Source organism: Lampris incognitus, chromosome 15 (genome assembly GCF_029633865.1).
Source record: "Lampris incognitus isolate fLamInc1 chromosome 15, fLamInc1.hap2, whole genome shotgun sequence".
NCBI lineage: Eukaryota > Metazoa > Chordata > Actinopteri > Lampriformes > Lampridae > Lampris > Lampris incognitus.
The window spans coordinates 12,244,377-12,259,787 of NC_079225.1; the positions used below are offsets into that span (position 1 = coordinate 12,244,377).

Consider the following 15,411-nt stretch of genomic DNA (forward strand, 5'->3'; position numbering starts at 1 on the left):
TTATCAGATTTCAAGAACTGTATTTCCTTTTTGATCTACCAAAGACATCTTTCTTTTTGTACCTTTAATTACGGGCAGCACTATATGCATATGAAGTTCCAAGGGATACAGAACTGCAAATGCACCTGGTTGTGAGGTAGGTAGCCACACCATCCACCAGGGGACTTGTGTCAGTCATATACTGATCGCCAACATATATGATATTCAACATGGTGCCACGGATGGCAGCCTTGGTGTGTTGGTGTGCACCGATTTGGATTTTGTTTGCAAACTCAGTGTTTTGCTACAGTACCCAGAGCTCTTTCACCAGAGAAGAGCTTATGAACATCAGGGAAGCTACTTCTGTAGATTTAATTCCCAACTTTATCATCCCATGTGTAGAATTACAGGACATATTGGTCAAATGTGCACTCACCTTTGTTCATGCAGTGAAAAGCTGAAGGAAAGGGAAATGTGCCAGCACGCTCATGCGTCTCCTCAGACGTGGACTATGCACTCGACTACCGGGAATATTTCTCAGTAACGTGCAATCACTGTGCAACAAACTAGATGAAGTTCATCTACTGGCGGGGAAAAATAGAGATTTTCTTTATCTTGCATTTTTTGCTTCATGGAAACTTGGCTCTGTGGATCAATACCAGACTCTGGGCTGAAGCTAGCAAGATTCCAGCTGTTCAGAGCAGATCGTGACACAGAGCTCTCTGGCAAAAGGTGGAAGTATTTGTTTTTATTTTGACAGTGGCTGGTGTAAAGATGTTTCAGTGATTCTGCAGCACTGTTCTCCTGTTCTGGAAACTTTTTGTCATCAACTGTAAACCCTTCTATTCCCCCCGCGGGGTCGCTTCATTCATTCTGGCCGGTGATTGCATTCCACCGTGGGCCGACGTGCAGGAGGCACAGTGCATGCTCACCGACCAGATACTGTGTATGGAGCACACAAACCTGGACCTTTTCGTTATTTTCCTCAGCGACTTGAACAAAGGGAATCTCGGCCATGAAAAGCTGTGCAATCCATTTGTGAATTTGCTAGTGAGTGTTTTGTCAGAGTGATTGTTATTTGGGGTGCTTTAACGGTGCACTCTCGGTCATGCCTCTCGGCGCTCAGCCGACCAATTCGTATAACTTCAGTGACGCTATTGGTCATCTGATCCAGCGGCCCAATCATCAAACATGATCACTCAGTCAGTTAGTCAGCGATATTCGCTTTGTAGGGCTGGCCTGCTCCAACCAAAAGGGACCATATCTGAAAACACTATTAGTCCTGGTCTGGTGTGTGTGTGTGTGTGTGTGTGAGTGTGTGTGTACCCCATCTCCTCATCTGCAATGGTCTTCTTCCCACCCAGCTGTCGTTTTCGGAGCTCAGCTAGCATGACCTGGATGTCTTCCTTCAACTCCTTCAAGCTCTTCTCTGGTGCGCCATCTCTCCGAGACAGAGTCTCATTCAGCTCGGCAGCCTTGGACTGGAGGGCTAGACAGACAGACGGGTTAAATCAACACCAGACAGAAACATGTTACCATTGAACAAAAGAAAATCTGGTTACATGGAGAGAGACAAAGAGGGAGGTCACACTTGAGTCAGCCAGACCCATATTTTAAGTTAAACTAGACGATAAGAGAGCTGGACAGGCTGGGTTAGAGACAGACAGACAGGATAGACTACAACCAGAAGTAGATTGAACAGGGATAGACAGCTTAGATTAAACTTCCCACCCACAGACACAATTGGCTGTGTGTGTGGGTGGGAAGCCGGATGTGGGTGTGTGTGTCCTGGTCGCTGCACTAGCGCCTCCTCTGGTCGGTCGGGGGTGCACCTGCACCTGTTTGGGGGGGGGGAATAATGTGATCCTCCCACACGCGTGGAAGGATCCCCCTGGCAAAGCTCCTCACTGTCAGGTGAAAAGGAGCGGCCGGCGACTCCACATGTATCAGAGGAGACATGTGGTGGTCTGCAGCCCTCCCCGGATCGGCAGAGGGAGGTGGAGCAGCGACCGAGACAGCTCAGAGAGTGAGGCTATTGGCCAGGTGCAACTGAGGAGAAAACTGCATCATATAGACACAGAAATTACATTTTAGTACGTGTAAGGTGATAAACAAAAGACAGATAAATGGTATTTCCAGTAAATCCAAAGTGATGCTAATTTTGACACTGCAATTAAGAGAACAAAACCAAAACTTTCTGACTATAGACAACTGAGGGTTCAAGTCAGTTGTGAGTCCAACATATGGACCAATAGCAAAAGAGAACAATGGTCCTTAGACCTGCCCCCCCCCTTTTTCTCCCCAATTGTATCTGGCCAATTACCCCACTCTTCTGAGCCGTCCCGGTCGCTGCTCCACCCCCTCTGCCCACCCGGGGAGGGCTGCAGACTACCACATGCTTCCTCCCATACATGTGAAGTCGCCAGCCGCTTCTTTTCACCTGACAGTGAGGAGTTTCTCCAGGGGGACGTAGCGCTTTCTCGTCAAACACAGTGCTCCAGGTTCGACTCGGGAAAAAGCCAGACACCAACAGCACAGAATACTGCCTGTCGCACATCTGAGTGAAGTTTAATTTTCTTTAATCTGCAGACAAGCCCAACTGAGGAGGAACCCCTCCAGGGCTCATCGCCGAGAACCGGACCAGTCGAGTTCGAGCAGCTCCCGCAGCCACAGTTCAAACACGGGCTTTTTACTGATCCGCACTCTGCTAGAACAAACCCTCTGTGCGCTCATAGTTGTGTCTCTTACAGTAACTGCAGGAGGCCTTACACACCCAGATATACACACACACACAGACATACATGTACATATGCAGACAGCCCCCCCGGTGGGTTTCAGCTACGCTCGTGTCTCATCAAGGTATGGCTCGAAGACACACACAGACAACATCACACTCCGTTTGATCTCCGTTTGTCTGAACTCACACACACACACACACACACACACACACACACACACACACACACTATATGGAAACAGACATAGACACAAACTCCTCTCCAATTCCACTCAGAGCCGGTGGTGTTGGCACACTTCATGTTCTCTCTGCTTTTATCAAATTAAAAGCAGCGAGGACTCAAACAAGTCCACGATAAAACTGCATGGAAATGCTGCCGGGCTCATTAAAATACCCCCCACCCCCTCCACCGCAACACAATGAGGAGCGCGCACTAACAACAGTGTGTGTATGTGTGTGTGTGCAGGATGGTGTTGTGTGTCCAAGTGTGGGTTCTGTGTGGGTTTTGTTGTGCATGTGCATGTTGTTTGCCTGTGTCTTCACCTGTATGGTGTGTGTCTCTCAGCACTGGTTTGTGGGTTGTGTGTGTGTCTAGTGATGTGTGTACCGGCGGAGCGTTAGCCTCTCATTTGAAATGTAAACATGATGTGATGAGAGCCAGGAAGAGCTAAACCATCACGCTAATGAACTGCTGTGTGTGTGTGTGTGTGTGTGTGTGTGTGTGTGTGTGTGTGTGTGTGTGTGTGTGTGTGTGTGAGACATTTGCATGCATGGGTGTGTTTTTTTTCTCCGTGCATGTTTATGTGCGAGCGTCTGTGATTCTGAGTACGTCAGCAACTGTGTGTTTTGTGCGTGTCTATGTATTTGCATTTTTGTGTGTGCTCATGACAAAGCCACATAATTATATAGCGGGATTTAAAAGCCAATTAAACACTTAAAACGTGGATGGAATCATATTATGGTATCTAGTAAACACACACACACACACAAACACACACACACACACACACACACATAAACACACTGTCACAAACACTGAAACACACACACACACACACACACACACACACACACATACACACATGCATAAAGACTGAATAAAGTGTGCACATTTTATTATCGCCGTATTATGAGTGTGTGTGTGTGTGTGTGTGTGTGTGTGTGTGTGTGTGTGTGTGTGTGTGTGTGTGATAGTCCCTAATTTAGCTTCTAATTGCTACTCTCAATCATGCAGTGAGCCACAACACACTTTCCCTCTTTCTCTCAGTAACACACACACACGCACACACACACACTCATAATCACGCAGTGATTAAGCGGAGAACAAGGCGAAGAGTAACAACAAGGCGAGGACATTTTCATCACCACCGGTCAAAGCGTGACGATGACGATGACGATGGCGATGGCGTCGGTTCCCCTTTCATCCCGCTACCAGTGGTGGTATCATTTCAGCCTGTGATCAGGGGAGGTGTAACTGCCTGAGCCACGCTGATTCAGTAGGAGCGGCCTCCACTTTGGGGGGAGGTCGATTCGCTAAGCCTGCTCCCTGGGAGTTGTTCGCCCCTCTCCCAGATGCCCTGTGATGTTCTAGGGATTTTAACTTGCCACCTTGCAGGCGTCCGGGCGGCGTGGCGGTCTATTCCGTTGCCTACCAACTCGGGGATCGCCGGTTCGAATCCCCGTGTTACCTCCGGCTCAGTCGGGCGTCCCTACAGACAGTTGGCCGTGTCTGCAGGGTGGGAAGCCGGATGTGGGAACGTGTCATGGTCCCTGCACTAGCGCCTCCTCTGGTAGGTCGGGGCACCTGTTCAGGGGGGAGGGGGAATAGCATGATCCTCCCATGTGCTACGTCCCCCTGGTGAAACTCCTCACTGTCAGGTGAAAAGAAGCGGCTGGCGACTCCACACGTATGGGAGGAGGCATGTGGTAGTCTGCAGAGGGGGTGGAGCAGCGACTGGGACGGCTCAGAAAATAGGGTAATAGCTAAGTACAATTGGGGAGAAAAGGGGGGAAAGGGGTAAAAAAAAACTAATTGTGTTTACTACCTTTTTTTTTATAGATTCCGCTACCTCAGTTAGGTTGCAAGATTTGCAGAAGAAGAAGAACACACTGATAATTAGCAGTGACGGACAGAGCGAGGTTTGTAGTTGTACGGCCATATGGAGCGAGACGGAGGAGAGCAGCGGTGACGAGCAGAGAGAAAGCGGAGGGATGACAGTACAGAGGAGGCCGCGGTAGAGCCGCGGGGGGTAGCGGCGTGGAAGACGGCGTTGGGCTCCCGTACCTTTCGCTCCCAGCAACGTGTCCTTAATGAAGTGTTCAAGGTCTTCGGCTCGTTTATGGATTCTCTCAGCATCGTCGTCGACCTGCTCTCCGTCAGCAGAGACCTTAGTGGCCTAGAGTCACACACACGCGCACACACACACACACACACACACACACACACACACACACACACACACACACACAGAAACTAATTAGTATTTTAACTCTTTTCTTGCCAGTGTTACACTTCTTTGCTGGACTGAATGGACACACACACACACACACACACACGCACACACACACACACACACATGCAGTGTATGAGCAAACACACAAGCTGACCCGAGCTTGTGTGTTTGCTCCATAAATGAACAAAGACACGTTGAATAAGTGAACACGCTACGGACTTCCCCCGGTATCTTCTCAGATGGACAAGCGAGACTCGGGTTGATAGCGGTACACACTCGCGTGATCGATATTATCGAGTGTGTGTCTACTATAGGTTAGTTTGCTCTTATTCTTGTCCAGGAGGAAACTCACGTATGTACACACACACACACACACACACACATCAGAGAGGAGAATGACAGATGGGAGAACTTTTGACAGATTAAAAAAAAAATATACAGCCTCACACACTTACAAAATACATGGGCCACAGTTGCACAACACCAGGTGTGTGTGTGTGTGTGTGTGTGTGTGGGGGGGGGGGGTGCGTGCGTGTGCGTGTGTGTGTGTGGGGGGGGCAGGCGAGCTCATTCCATCTGTATCGGGTGTGGATGATAGTTTTGCTGTCAACAAAATGTCAAGCCCGGATCCCTAAAAGGGTAGGTTCTGACATGCTAAATGTGAGCCTCCTTTTCCTTCAGCTGACACGAGAGCGGGAGGGGGGGGGGAGGTTTCAGCACGCTGCCCTTCTGCAAAACCACAAACCCGCTGCTCGCACGAAACACTACTTTTTGGTAACGCTTTACAATCAATAGCTGTCGATAGTGACTAGTGCATGAGCAGGGCTCGGCGTTTTTGGTTATTATTACCTATTTTCACCAAAAAACTCCTGCATTTTTTTTTTTAAAAGGAGCAGCCGGGTTTAAACTGATGTTCACTCGGATTTATAGTTCCCGAGGATTATTTTCACCTAGAAATAAACACTGATAAATTCCCTGATTGATTTCAATCTCCAAATTTAGATCTCTTATCGATGCCGTACCCAATCCATTTCTCATCTCAGCAAAACTATATAGCGGTGTATTCTCAGTCCCCATCCCACCTCCCCACTCCTTTATTGATGGGATTCATTTTCCTGATGAGCGGTGTTCAAACAAATCCACTCGGTCTGTTCTAACAAACGATTTATACCCGGCTCAGTCTTACAGAAATTATATTCAAAAAACTTTTTTTTGGACCCCCCCCCCTTTCTCCCCTGGTCAATCACCCCGCTCTCTGAGCCGTCCCGGTCGCTGCTCCACCCCCTCTGCTGATCCGGGGAGGGCTGCAGACTACCACACGCCTCCTCTGATACATGTGGAGTCGCCAGCCGCTTCTTTTCACCTGACAGTGAGGAGTTTCACCAGGGGGACGCGGCACGTGGGAGGATCACGCTACCCCCCCCGAACAGGCAACCCAACCAACCAGAGGAGGCACTAGTGCAGCCACCAGAACCGGCTTCCCACCCACAGACACAGCCAACTGTGTCTGTGGGGACACCCGGCCAAGCCGGAGGTAACACGGGGATTCGAACCGGCGATCCCCGTGTTGGTAGGCAACGGAATAGACCGCTATGCTATCCAGACACCTATTTTAAACATTTTTAACCAACCAACAGTATCCAAACTGTGAGCCAAAGTCTTCAAATACCCAGTTTGCTTTGTGCTGTGGTAGTGCAGTATAGATCAGTGGTTCTCAACCTTTTTGGGGTCCTGGACCCCCCTGCGTATTTTTGATCTACCCTGAGGACCCCTCCACCTGATCTTGGGGGAGGGGGTTGCAATTTGATAGAAACAGTAGAAACTGCATTTTAAATTGCATTATAGCATTTATTCACTCTTTGGGGCAAAAATAAGAGCTTTCAGTTGTAACTTAGATATAGTTAACAAAACAGAATTCCTATGCAGTAACTTTCAGATATATGTAACAAAACAGAATATGTATTCAGTAACTTTCAGATATATGTAACAAAACAGGATATGTATTCAGTAACTTTCAGATATATGTAACAAAACAGAATATGTATTCAGTAACTTTCAGATATATGTAACAAAACAGGATATGTATTCAGTAACTTTCAGATATATGTAACAACAGAATTTTTATGCAGTAACTTTTAACAATGCAAACGGGAGCGAGATCTCTTATTAAAATACAATAAATTACACTTGTGAAACAGATGTAATTAGAGAAAAAAGTCCTGTTACCCTTTATAGTTTAGGTAGATAAAGGTCTCCGTCACATTTGAGTAAAATAATCCTATTTCTATAAATGTCATAGGATCTTTTTTTTAAAGATATTTTATTTTCACGGACCCCTCGCAATTACACCACGGACCACTAGGGGCCCGCGGACCCCCGGTTGAGAAACACTGGTAGTGTTACGTGCACCAGACCTGTTGATGTATTTTGTTCTTATTTCTATTTCTTATTGTATCTTTTATTTCCATTTGTGTCTATTTTCTCGCTATCTTGTTAGTTTTTCTTACTAGAGCGTGGGCGTCTGTAACGGAACCCAACATCCCCTCGGGGATGAATAAAGAATTCTGGTTCTGATCCGATTCCACCCAAGACGAAAGAAATCCGCTACACAATAATGGATGATTTCCATCCTTGCCGTGAAGTTTTCACATTAAGCCTGGGCTTTGAGAGTAATGAATGTGTTTTGTGTAATGGTGACACTGAAACAACACAGCAGCTCTCCGTTTCACGTCTTTGTTCTGGAAACCGCTTATGGACCGGTTCAGTAGAGAAACCACAACAACACATATTGTAGTAGATCATAATAGTGTCGTTTCTGGTGTGCTGCTAGGAGATAAAAGAGCGGACCTGCTGATCAATGTTTTACTTATTTTAGCCAAATTTTTTATTCATAAGGCTGAATTTCTTAAGACTCCACCCATCTTCTCGTGCTACTATAATGAAACTCAACTCTGTATTAAGTCCCTGAAACTGATGAACTCAAAATGTGCCAAAGATCTCTACAGACTACTAGAAAATGATCTGACCAACACAATACACAATATCTTAAAAACTAACAATCGTTCACCCAATCCTTATTTACCTTTGTCAATCCTTTATTTATGTTATGTAGTTATTTCATTGCTACTTTAGGTTTTATTCTGCTTAATTGATTTATTGTATGCCTTTTTTGTATGGCTTGTGTACATGTTTTACATCTCTTGTGGTGTCTGCTCATTGTTTTCATTCTAGAAGGTGAAAAGTTTTCAATTGTCAAGTTTGCTTTACTGTAAATGTATCATTTGAATAAAATATATATAGCTTGAAATGTTGTATATAGTCCCATCTTCCTTCTTGTCTGATGTAAATCTGACCTGTTCCTCATAGCACCTGCCAGACTAGACTGTCTCTACAGACTAGACTGGCCCCACCATTAACAAGCATTTAGGACTTTGTGCCTAAACCGGATCCCCGGGCATGTAATGCCATTATCACCAACTAGCTAAAAACTCTAAGACAGTTATTAATAGAGGAAAGAATCTGCAAACAAGTGTGTAGTAAGAGCTTATAACCATCCTCTTCCTCATGTATTACTCACTATCCACGGCTGCCCGCTAGGAAGTGTGAGCGGTAGCGCCCCTCGCTGTTGCCCTCTGGCCTCCCATCTGTTCTGTATTTACATGATCTCCAGATATCTGTAAGGGTTTGATCTTGTGCTGACAAAGGCAATCACACCGCACCAGGTCTAGCATCGCTACACCATAGGGGCCGTCAAAACGTTCATTATTCCTTCTAAAAAGCACACAGGGTTTGAAACCATTCAAATACATTTGTGCGCATCATGTCCATAAGAGGGCAAACCAGTACAACGAGAGACACAACTACTTGTTCAGGTTTATCTATGTCAACGCAAACACGTCTTTTAAAAGATCTACACACCTACACTTTACAACACAAACAACATAATGTCCTATACTGTAGAACTTCATTTAAAGACCAGAGACCTCTCTCTCTGTCTCTGTCTCTGTCTCTCTCTCTAATCTTGTGTTACTGACCATGTTGGTTTTTATCCTGCTTGTTGTAACCTTCTTTTTTTTTTTTCAATTTTTATTGAAGTATTGTTGAAAATCAAAAAAATCTCTCCCTGTCCGTCCCTCTCAGGATGGTCAAGGCCAGGATGAGGGTAGATTTTAATTATTGCAAAGCGATGAAGGATGTGCACACACTCACAACCATGTGGTGTTACACAGGAGTGCTGTGTTCAGCCATAGAGGAGGAGCTGGCTTTTGCTGCAGAGCTCAGATGAAACAGATAACAGAGGACTAATCAGGGTTTTTATGTTCCGAGTTGTTGCTGAAGGATCGTTTTGGGATAGTTAAAACATGCATGTTAAGTGTTTGTTTGTAATTTGACAAATATTGTTAAAAAGATGTCAAGGCTGTTTTTTTGATCATTTTTTTTGTTAAATAGACTTGTTTTAAAAAATCAATGCTCTCTGTGTCTCTCTCTGTATCTCTCTCTGTGTCTCTCTCTGTGTGTGTCTCTCTGTGTGTGTCTCTGTGTGTCTCTCTCTGTGTGTGTCTCTCTGTGTGTCTCTGTGTGTCTCTCTCTGTGTGTCTCTCTGTGTGTCTCTCTGTGTCTCTCTGTGTGTGTCTCTCTGTGTCTCTCTCTGTGTCTCTGTGTGTGTCTCTCTGTGTCTCTCTCTGTGTCTCTCTCTGTGTGTGTCTCTGTGTGTCTCTCTGTGTCTCTCTCTGTGTGTCTCTCTGTGTGTCTCTCTCTGTGTGTCTCTCTGTGTGTCTCTCTCTGTGTGTCTCTGTGTGTCTCTCTCTGTGTGTCTCTCTGTGTCTCTCTCTGTGTCTCTCTCTGTGTGTCTCTCTGTGTCTCTCTCTGTGTGTCTCTGTGTGTCTCTCTGTGTGTCTCTGTGTGTCTCTCTGTGTGTCTCTCTGTGTCTCTGTGTGTCTCTCTCTGTGTCTCTCCGTGTGTCTCTCTGTGTGTCTCTCTGTGTCTCTCTCTGTGTGTCTCTGTGTGTCTCTCTCTGTGTCTCTTTGTGTCTCTCTGTGTGTCTCTCTGTGTCTCTCTCTGTGTCTCTCTGTGTGTCTCTCTGTGTGTCTCTCTGTGAGTCTCTCTCTGTGTGTCTCTCTGTCTCTCTCTGTGTGTCTCTCTGTGTCTCTCTGTGTGTCTCTCTCTGTGTGTCTCTCTCTGTGTGTCTCTGCGTGTCTCTCTCTGTGTCTCTCTTTGTGTCTCTCTGTGTGTCTCTCTGTGTCTCTCTCTGTGTCTCTCTGTGTGTCTCTCTGTGTGTCTCTCTGTGTGTCTCTCTGTGTGTCTCTCTCTGTGTGTCTCTCTGTGTCTCTCTGTGTCTCTCTGTGTGTCTCTGTGTCTCTCTCTCTCTGTGGCTCTCTGTGTGTCTCTCTGTGTGTCTCTCTGTGTGTCTCTCTGTGTGTGTGTCTCTCTCTCTGAGCAGAAGTGTGAGTGAGCGTGTTGAGGGGTCGTGAGAGAGCTTGTGTGAGCGTTTTTTTCTAACTTTTTTTTCTGTAAATGTGAATGGTGCGTAGTGTATAGGTTTGTTAGGTGTTTTGCTGTTTTTGGTGTGTACATAAAGGGGTTTAAGGAAGTTTTTTGTGTGTTTTTTCAGACGCCGGCGTGTCACCGGTCGCTGTCACGGCAGCGGACACGGAGTTCACCAGGCTGATCAGGAAGCATGGCGTTAAGATATGGCCGAGCTTCCCTTGTTCAGTGGAACAACGTGGCCCGGCTGTAGCCGAAGTTGCCGGGCCCAGCAGCATCAAACCTGCGGCTAGAATGAACGGAGCTGTGGGGGGGTTTTCTGGACGAGGTCGACCGAGCGCAGAAGGTGGTTGCAAACGGAATTGTAGTGAATGAGTCGGTTGTTTCAGCCACTCCGGCAAAAAAAAGATGATTCTGTCTAACGTGCCCCTGTTTATAAGGGAGGAGATTCTGGTTAGAGAATCGTCAAGGCACGGGAAAGTTGTCGCCCCGATGAAAAAAGTAGTGCCAGGGTGTGAACCGCTCCAGTCGCAGCATGGTTTCTCACAGACGATTTGTACATATGATTCTTAATAACAGGAGTGAGGGATTGAATCTGGTGTTCAAATTAGAAATTGATGATTTCGACGACACTCTGTTTGCAGCATCAGAGACTGCGAAATGTTTTGGTTGTGGTAAGGAGGGACACCGGATCAGGGCTTATCCAGAAAAAACCCATCTGGTTCTTCAGAGCTGGCCGAGGAGGCGACATCAGGAGAACAGAACCAAACTAAAAACAATGACGAAACGGGCTCAAACAGCGAGTCTGGGGTTGCAAATGACCAAAACAGTCAAACCAGTGCCAGCGACGAGAAGAGTCAACCAAACAGGGGTGATGAAGAACAGGAGAACACACATGGAATTCACCCAGTCAGGAATGTCAGGTGGTGAATCAGGAAGAGTACGAGATTGACAAGGGTAGTACTGTGACAGGGGGTCTCTTGGCTGACGATGAGGAGGCTGACATGGAGTGTGAAGAGGCCAGTCTCAGAGTAACATGGCGTAAGAGAAAGCCCAGAAGTACTCAAAGTGGCTCACAGGCAAAGAAAGTGGCAGTTAGTAAAGAAAAAGAGGAACAGCCAGCCAAACAGAAAACAGCTGAGTCAGAGTCCAGTATGGAAGATGATTGGGACAGTGACATAAAATCTGCTGCAAAGAAACACAGACTCCGCAGCAAAACACAGGGTTATGGAGTAGACGAAATGAAACAGTCCCTACAGAAAACAAAAAACATGAAGGGTGTGAGAGTGGAAGACTACTTCTCAGATACAGAAATATTTCTGGATTCAGCCAGCTCTCACGTGAGGAGTAAAGCAAAGGGAGGCTTCACTGATCAGGAGATTTACAGACTGGAGAAGATTGTGCAGAAACTCAAGACAGAAACTCAGCAATGATGATGATGATGAATCAGATTAAGGTTTCTTGTATCAATACTACTTTAACATTGCTGTTTTTTAGACTCATCTCTTTTTTCTTCCTCGTGAGTAATTTCAAAACTGGTACTCTTAACCTAAATGGGGCAAGAGATGTCAGTAAGAGCTGTTTTGTACAAGCTGATAAAAGTAAAAGGCACTGATGTCATGTTTGTACAAGAAACACACAGTGACAGTGCAAATGAATCTGTATGGAGGGCAAAATGGGATGGAGAAGTTGTTATGAGTCATGAGACCTCAACAAGTGGGGGAGTGGCTGTTCTCTTCTCTAAGAGGTTCTTGCCTACATCCTATGAGACAGAACAAGTGGTAGAGGGCAGGTTCGGGTGGTTAAAGCCACGTTTGAATATAATACTGTGAATTTTGTCAATGTTTATGTTCCTAATATAGGGCACGAGAGAGTTCTGCTTTTAGAAACTCTAAATAACAGTCTAAATAATTGTAACTCTGCTGATTATTTATACTTGGGAGGAGAGTTTAATTGCACCCAAAATGATAGTTTAGACAGGAATCATATTGAGCCTCATTATCCTTCTCAGCGTGTACGGAGTGAGTTAATTCAAACACATGACTTAGTAGATATATGGAGAAGATTTCACAGTAATAACAGACAATATACATTGGCTCATACTTGGGATCGTTTCATGTCTTTGGCAAGGTTAGATAGATTTTACTGTTTCAAACATCAGTTCAATGTTTTGAAAATGTGTAAGATTGTACCCGTAGGTTTCACTGATCATTCCCTGGTTATTTGTGATGATTTAATTGTAAACATAAAAGCAAAGCGTGCATACTGGCATTTTAACACCGCTTTAACTTGTGATCATAATTTCAAGGATGTGTTTAGAGTCTTTTGGAATAATTTTAGAACAAGAAAACAAGACTTCCCATCATTGGGACGGGGGTGGGACTATGGTAAAGTAGAGATAAAACAGCTCTGTCTACAGTACACTCTCAATGTTACTAGGGACATTACCCCGTCTATGAGTGATCTGGAGATAGAAATAGTGGAACTTCAAAGATTAGTAGAATCCACAGGAAATCGAGGACATATTGAGGTCCTCAAACAGAAAAAAAGATTCTTGCAGATCTACTGGGCACTAAGGCTCATGGCGCTTTAGTCCGATCAAGATTTCTGAGTATGAATCAGATGGATGCGCCATCCAAATTCTTCTTTGGTCTTGAGAAGAAGAATGGTCAGAGCCGCTTCATTCATACTCTTCACTCGGGCACAGGAAGGGAGTTAACAGAGCCGAAAGAAATACAATGACAAGCAGTGGAGTTTTATTCAAAGCTGTACAGCAGTGAGTTTGAGGAGAATGAGGAGAGCTGAGGGCTTGCCAAAGATCTCCAAAGAAGACAGTGTTCATCTGGAAGAACCGCTGGCGTTGTCAGAACTGCATGCAGCTTTGCAGGGCATGGACGGAGGCAAAGTGCCTGGCATTGATGGTCTTCCAGTGGAATTTTATAAAACTTTCTGGTATGAAATTGGACAAGACTTGTTGTCCGTGTTGAATGAAGGTTTTCAGAAAATGTTGTTGCCTTTAAGCCTCAGAAGAGCAGTAGTAACTTTACTGCCAAAGAAAGGAGACCTTCATGACATTAACAACTGGCATCCAGTTTCACTCCTGTGCTCTGATTGCAAGCTCCTGTCCAAGGCTCTGGCCAACAGACTGAAAGAAGTGATGGACCAAGTCTTTCATCAGGATCAGACGTACTGTGTGCCTGGTAGGTCTATCTCAGATAATGTGTTTCTAATTCGAGATGTTTTGGAAGTCTCTGTTTCATTGGGTTTTGATATTGGTCTCATTTCATTGGCCCAAGAGAAGGAATTTGACCGGGTTGAACGCCTCTACCTCTGGAAGACTATGGAGCGTTTTGGTTTCAGCCCAGGTTTTATTGCCATGATCAAGGTTTTGTACCAGAATATTGAGAGTGTACTGAAGATAAATGGAGGTTTGAGTGCCCCTTTCAAAGTAAACAGAGGCATTCGTCAGGATTGTTCTCTCTCAGGAATTACATGCTATTTCTATTGAACCATTGTTGTACAAAATTAGGAACTGTACCGAAGGGCCGTCTTTACCAAACTGTGATACAAAACTGGTTTTGTCAGCTTATGCAGATGATGTAGTAGTCCTTGTAAAAAAAAATCAAGCAGATGTTGGCAATCTATATAAGGTTGTTAAGGATTCTGATATGATTTCAGCTGCAAAGGTTAATTGGGAAAAACGTGAAGCCTTAGCAGCTGGAAATTGGAATGGTGGTTTTCTGCGCCTACCAGGGAATTTGTCATAGAGAAGAGATGGTATTAAATATCTGGGATTCTTCCTTGGAAATGAGTTAATGGTGAAAAGACATTGGGAGGGTGTGCTAGAAAAAATTGAGGAGAGACTGAAAAAATGGGGATGGCCATTGCCTCAGATGTCCTTTAGAGGCAGGGTGCTGATAGCTAATGATTCAGTAGCCTCTGCAGTGTGGCATAGGTTGGCTTGAATGGAACCACCTGCTGGGTTTATACAAAAATTACAAGTGTCCTTAATAGATTGGGCACCCCAAAGTGTGTGCTTTTCTTGTCCAAAGAAGACAGAGGACAGGGTCTGGCGCACTTAGCGAGTAGTGGCGGGTTTCAGGTTACAATTTGTGCAAAAATATCTTAGACGGTCTGTTGATATTGTGTGGAAAGGAGTAGCAAGTGCTATTCTGAGGAGAACTAATGGTTTTGGTCTTCATACAGGTTTGTTTATGATGGATTCTAAGTCTTTAAATTGGTCTGAACTACCTGTTTTCTATCAAGCAGTTTTCAAACCATGGAATCTGTTTACATGGAAAAGAAAGGAACCTACTCTTTCTCTGTACTGGTTATTAAAAGAACCTCTCATTCATAAAGCCAGGTTGGACACACAGGACAATTCAACACCAGAACTCACTCTAACACTGTGCAACATTGGGACTGTAACATTAAAAGATATAGTGGATGTAGCTGGACCTGGTCTGATGGACGCAAAGGCTGTGGCTTCTCATCTGAGGCAGAAGTCTAGTTGTCGCACAAAGAGACTGACTGACGCTCAACGGGAAATGCTGCAGGACTACTGTGCAAATGTAGAAACTCCTGATCAGGATGATCCCTTTCCAGGTTTGGAACTTTCTCCTAGAATGAGTGATTACACTGGACATTTTTCAAATGTTTAAAATACCGATAAATCTGGATTTATATTCAGTAAAAGGCAAAGAAGTTGACAAGTATTGTGTCAAAGTGTTAAACAAATGAACGCTAAATGGGAGGACT

At 45.1% G+C, this 15,411-nt stretch overlaps 1 protein-coding gene across 1 annotated transcript in view; it reads right to left on the reverse strand.

The window, feature by feature from the left end:
- Window positions 1–15,411, reverse strand: part of LOC130124785 (laminin subunit alpha-2-like) — a 147,317-nt gene that overhangs the window by 69,060 nt on the left and 62,846 nt on the right. The window contains 2 exon segments of the mRNA XM_056294134.1: window positions 1,306–1,468; window positions 5,001–5,112. Of these exon segments, the coding sequence (XP_056150109.1) occupies window positions 1,306–1,468; window positions 5,001–5,112 (275 nt within the window).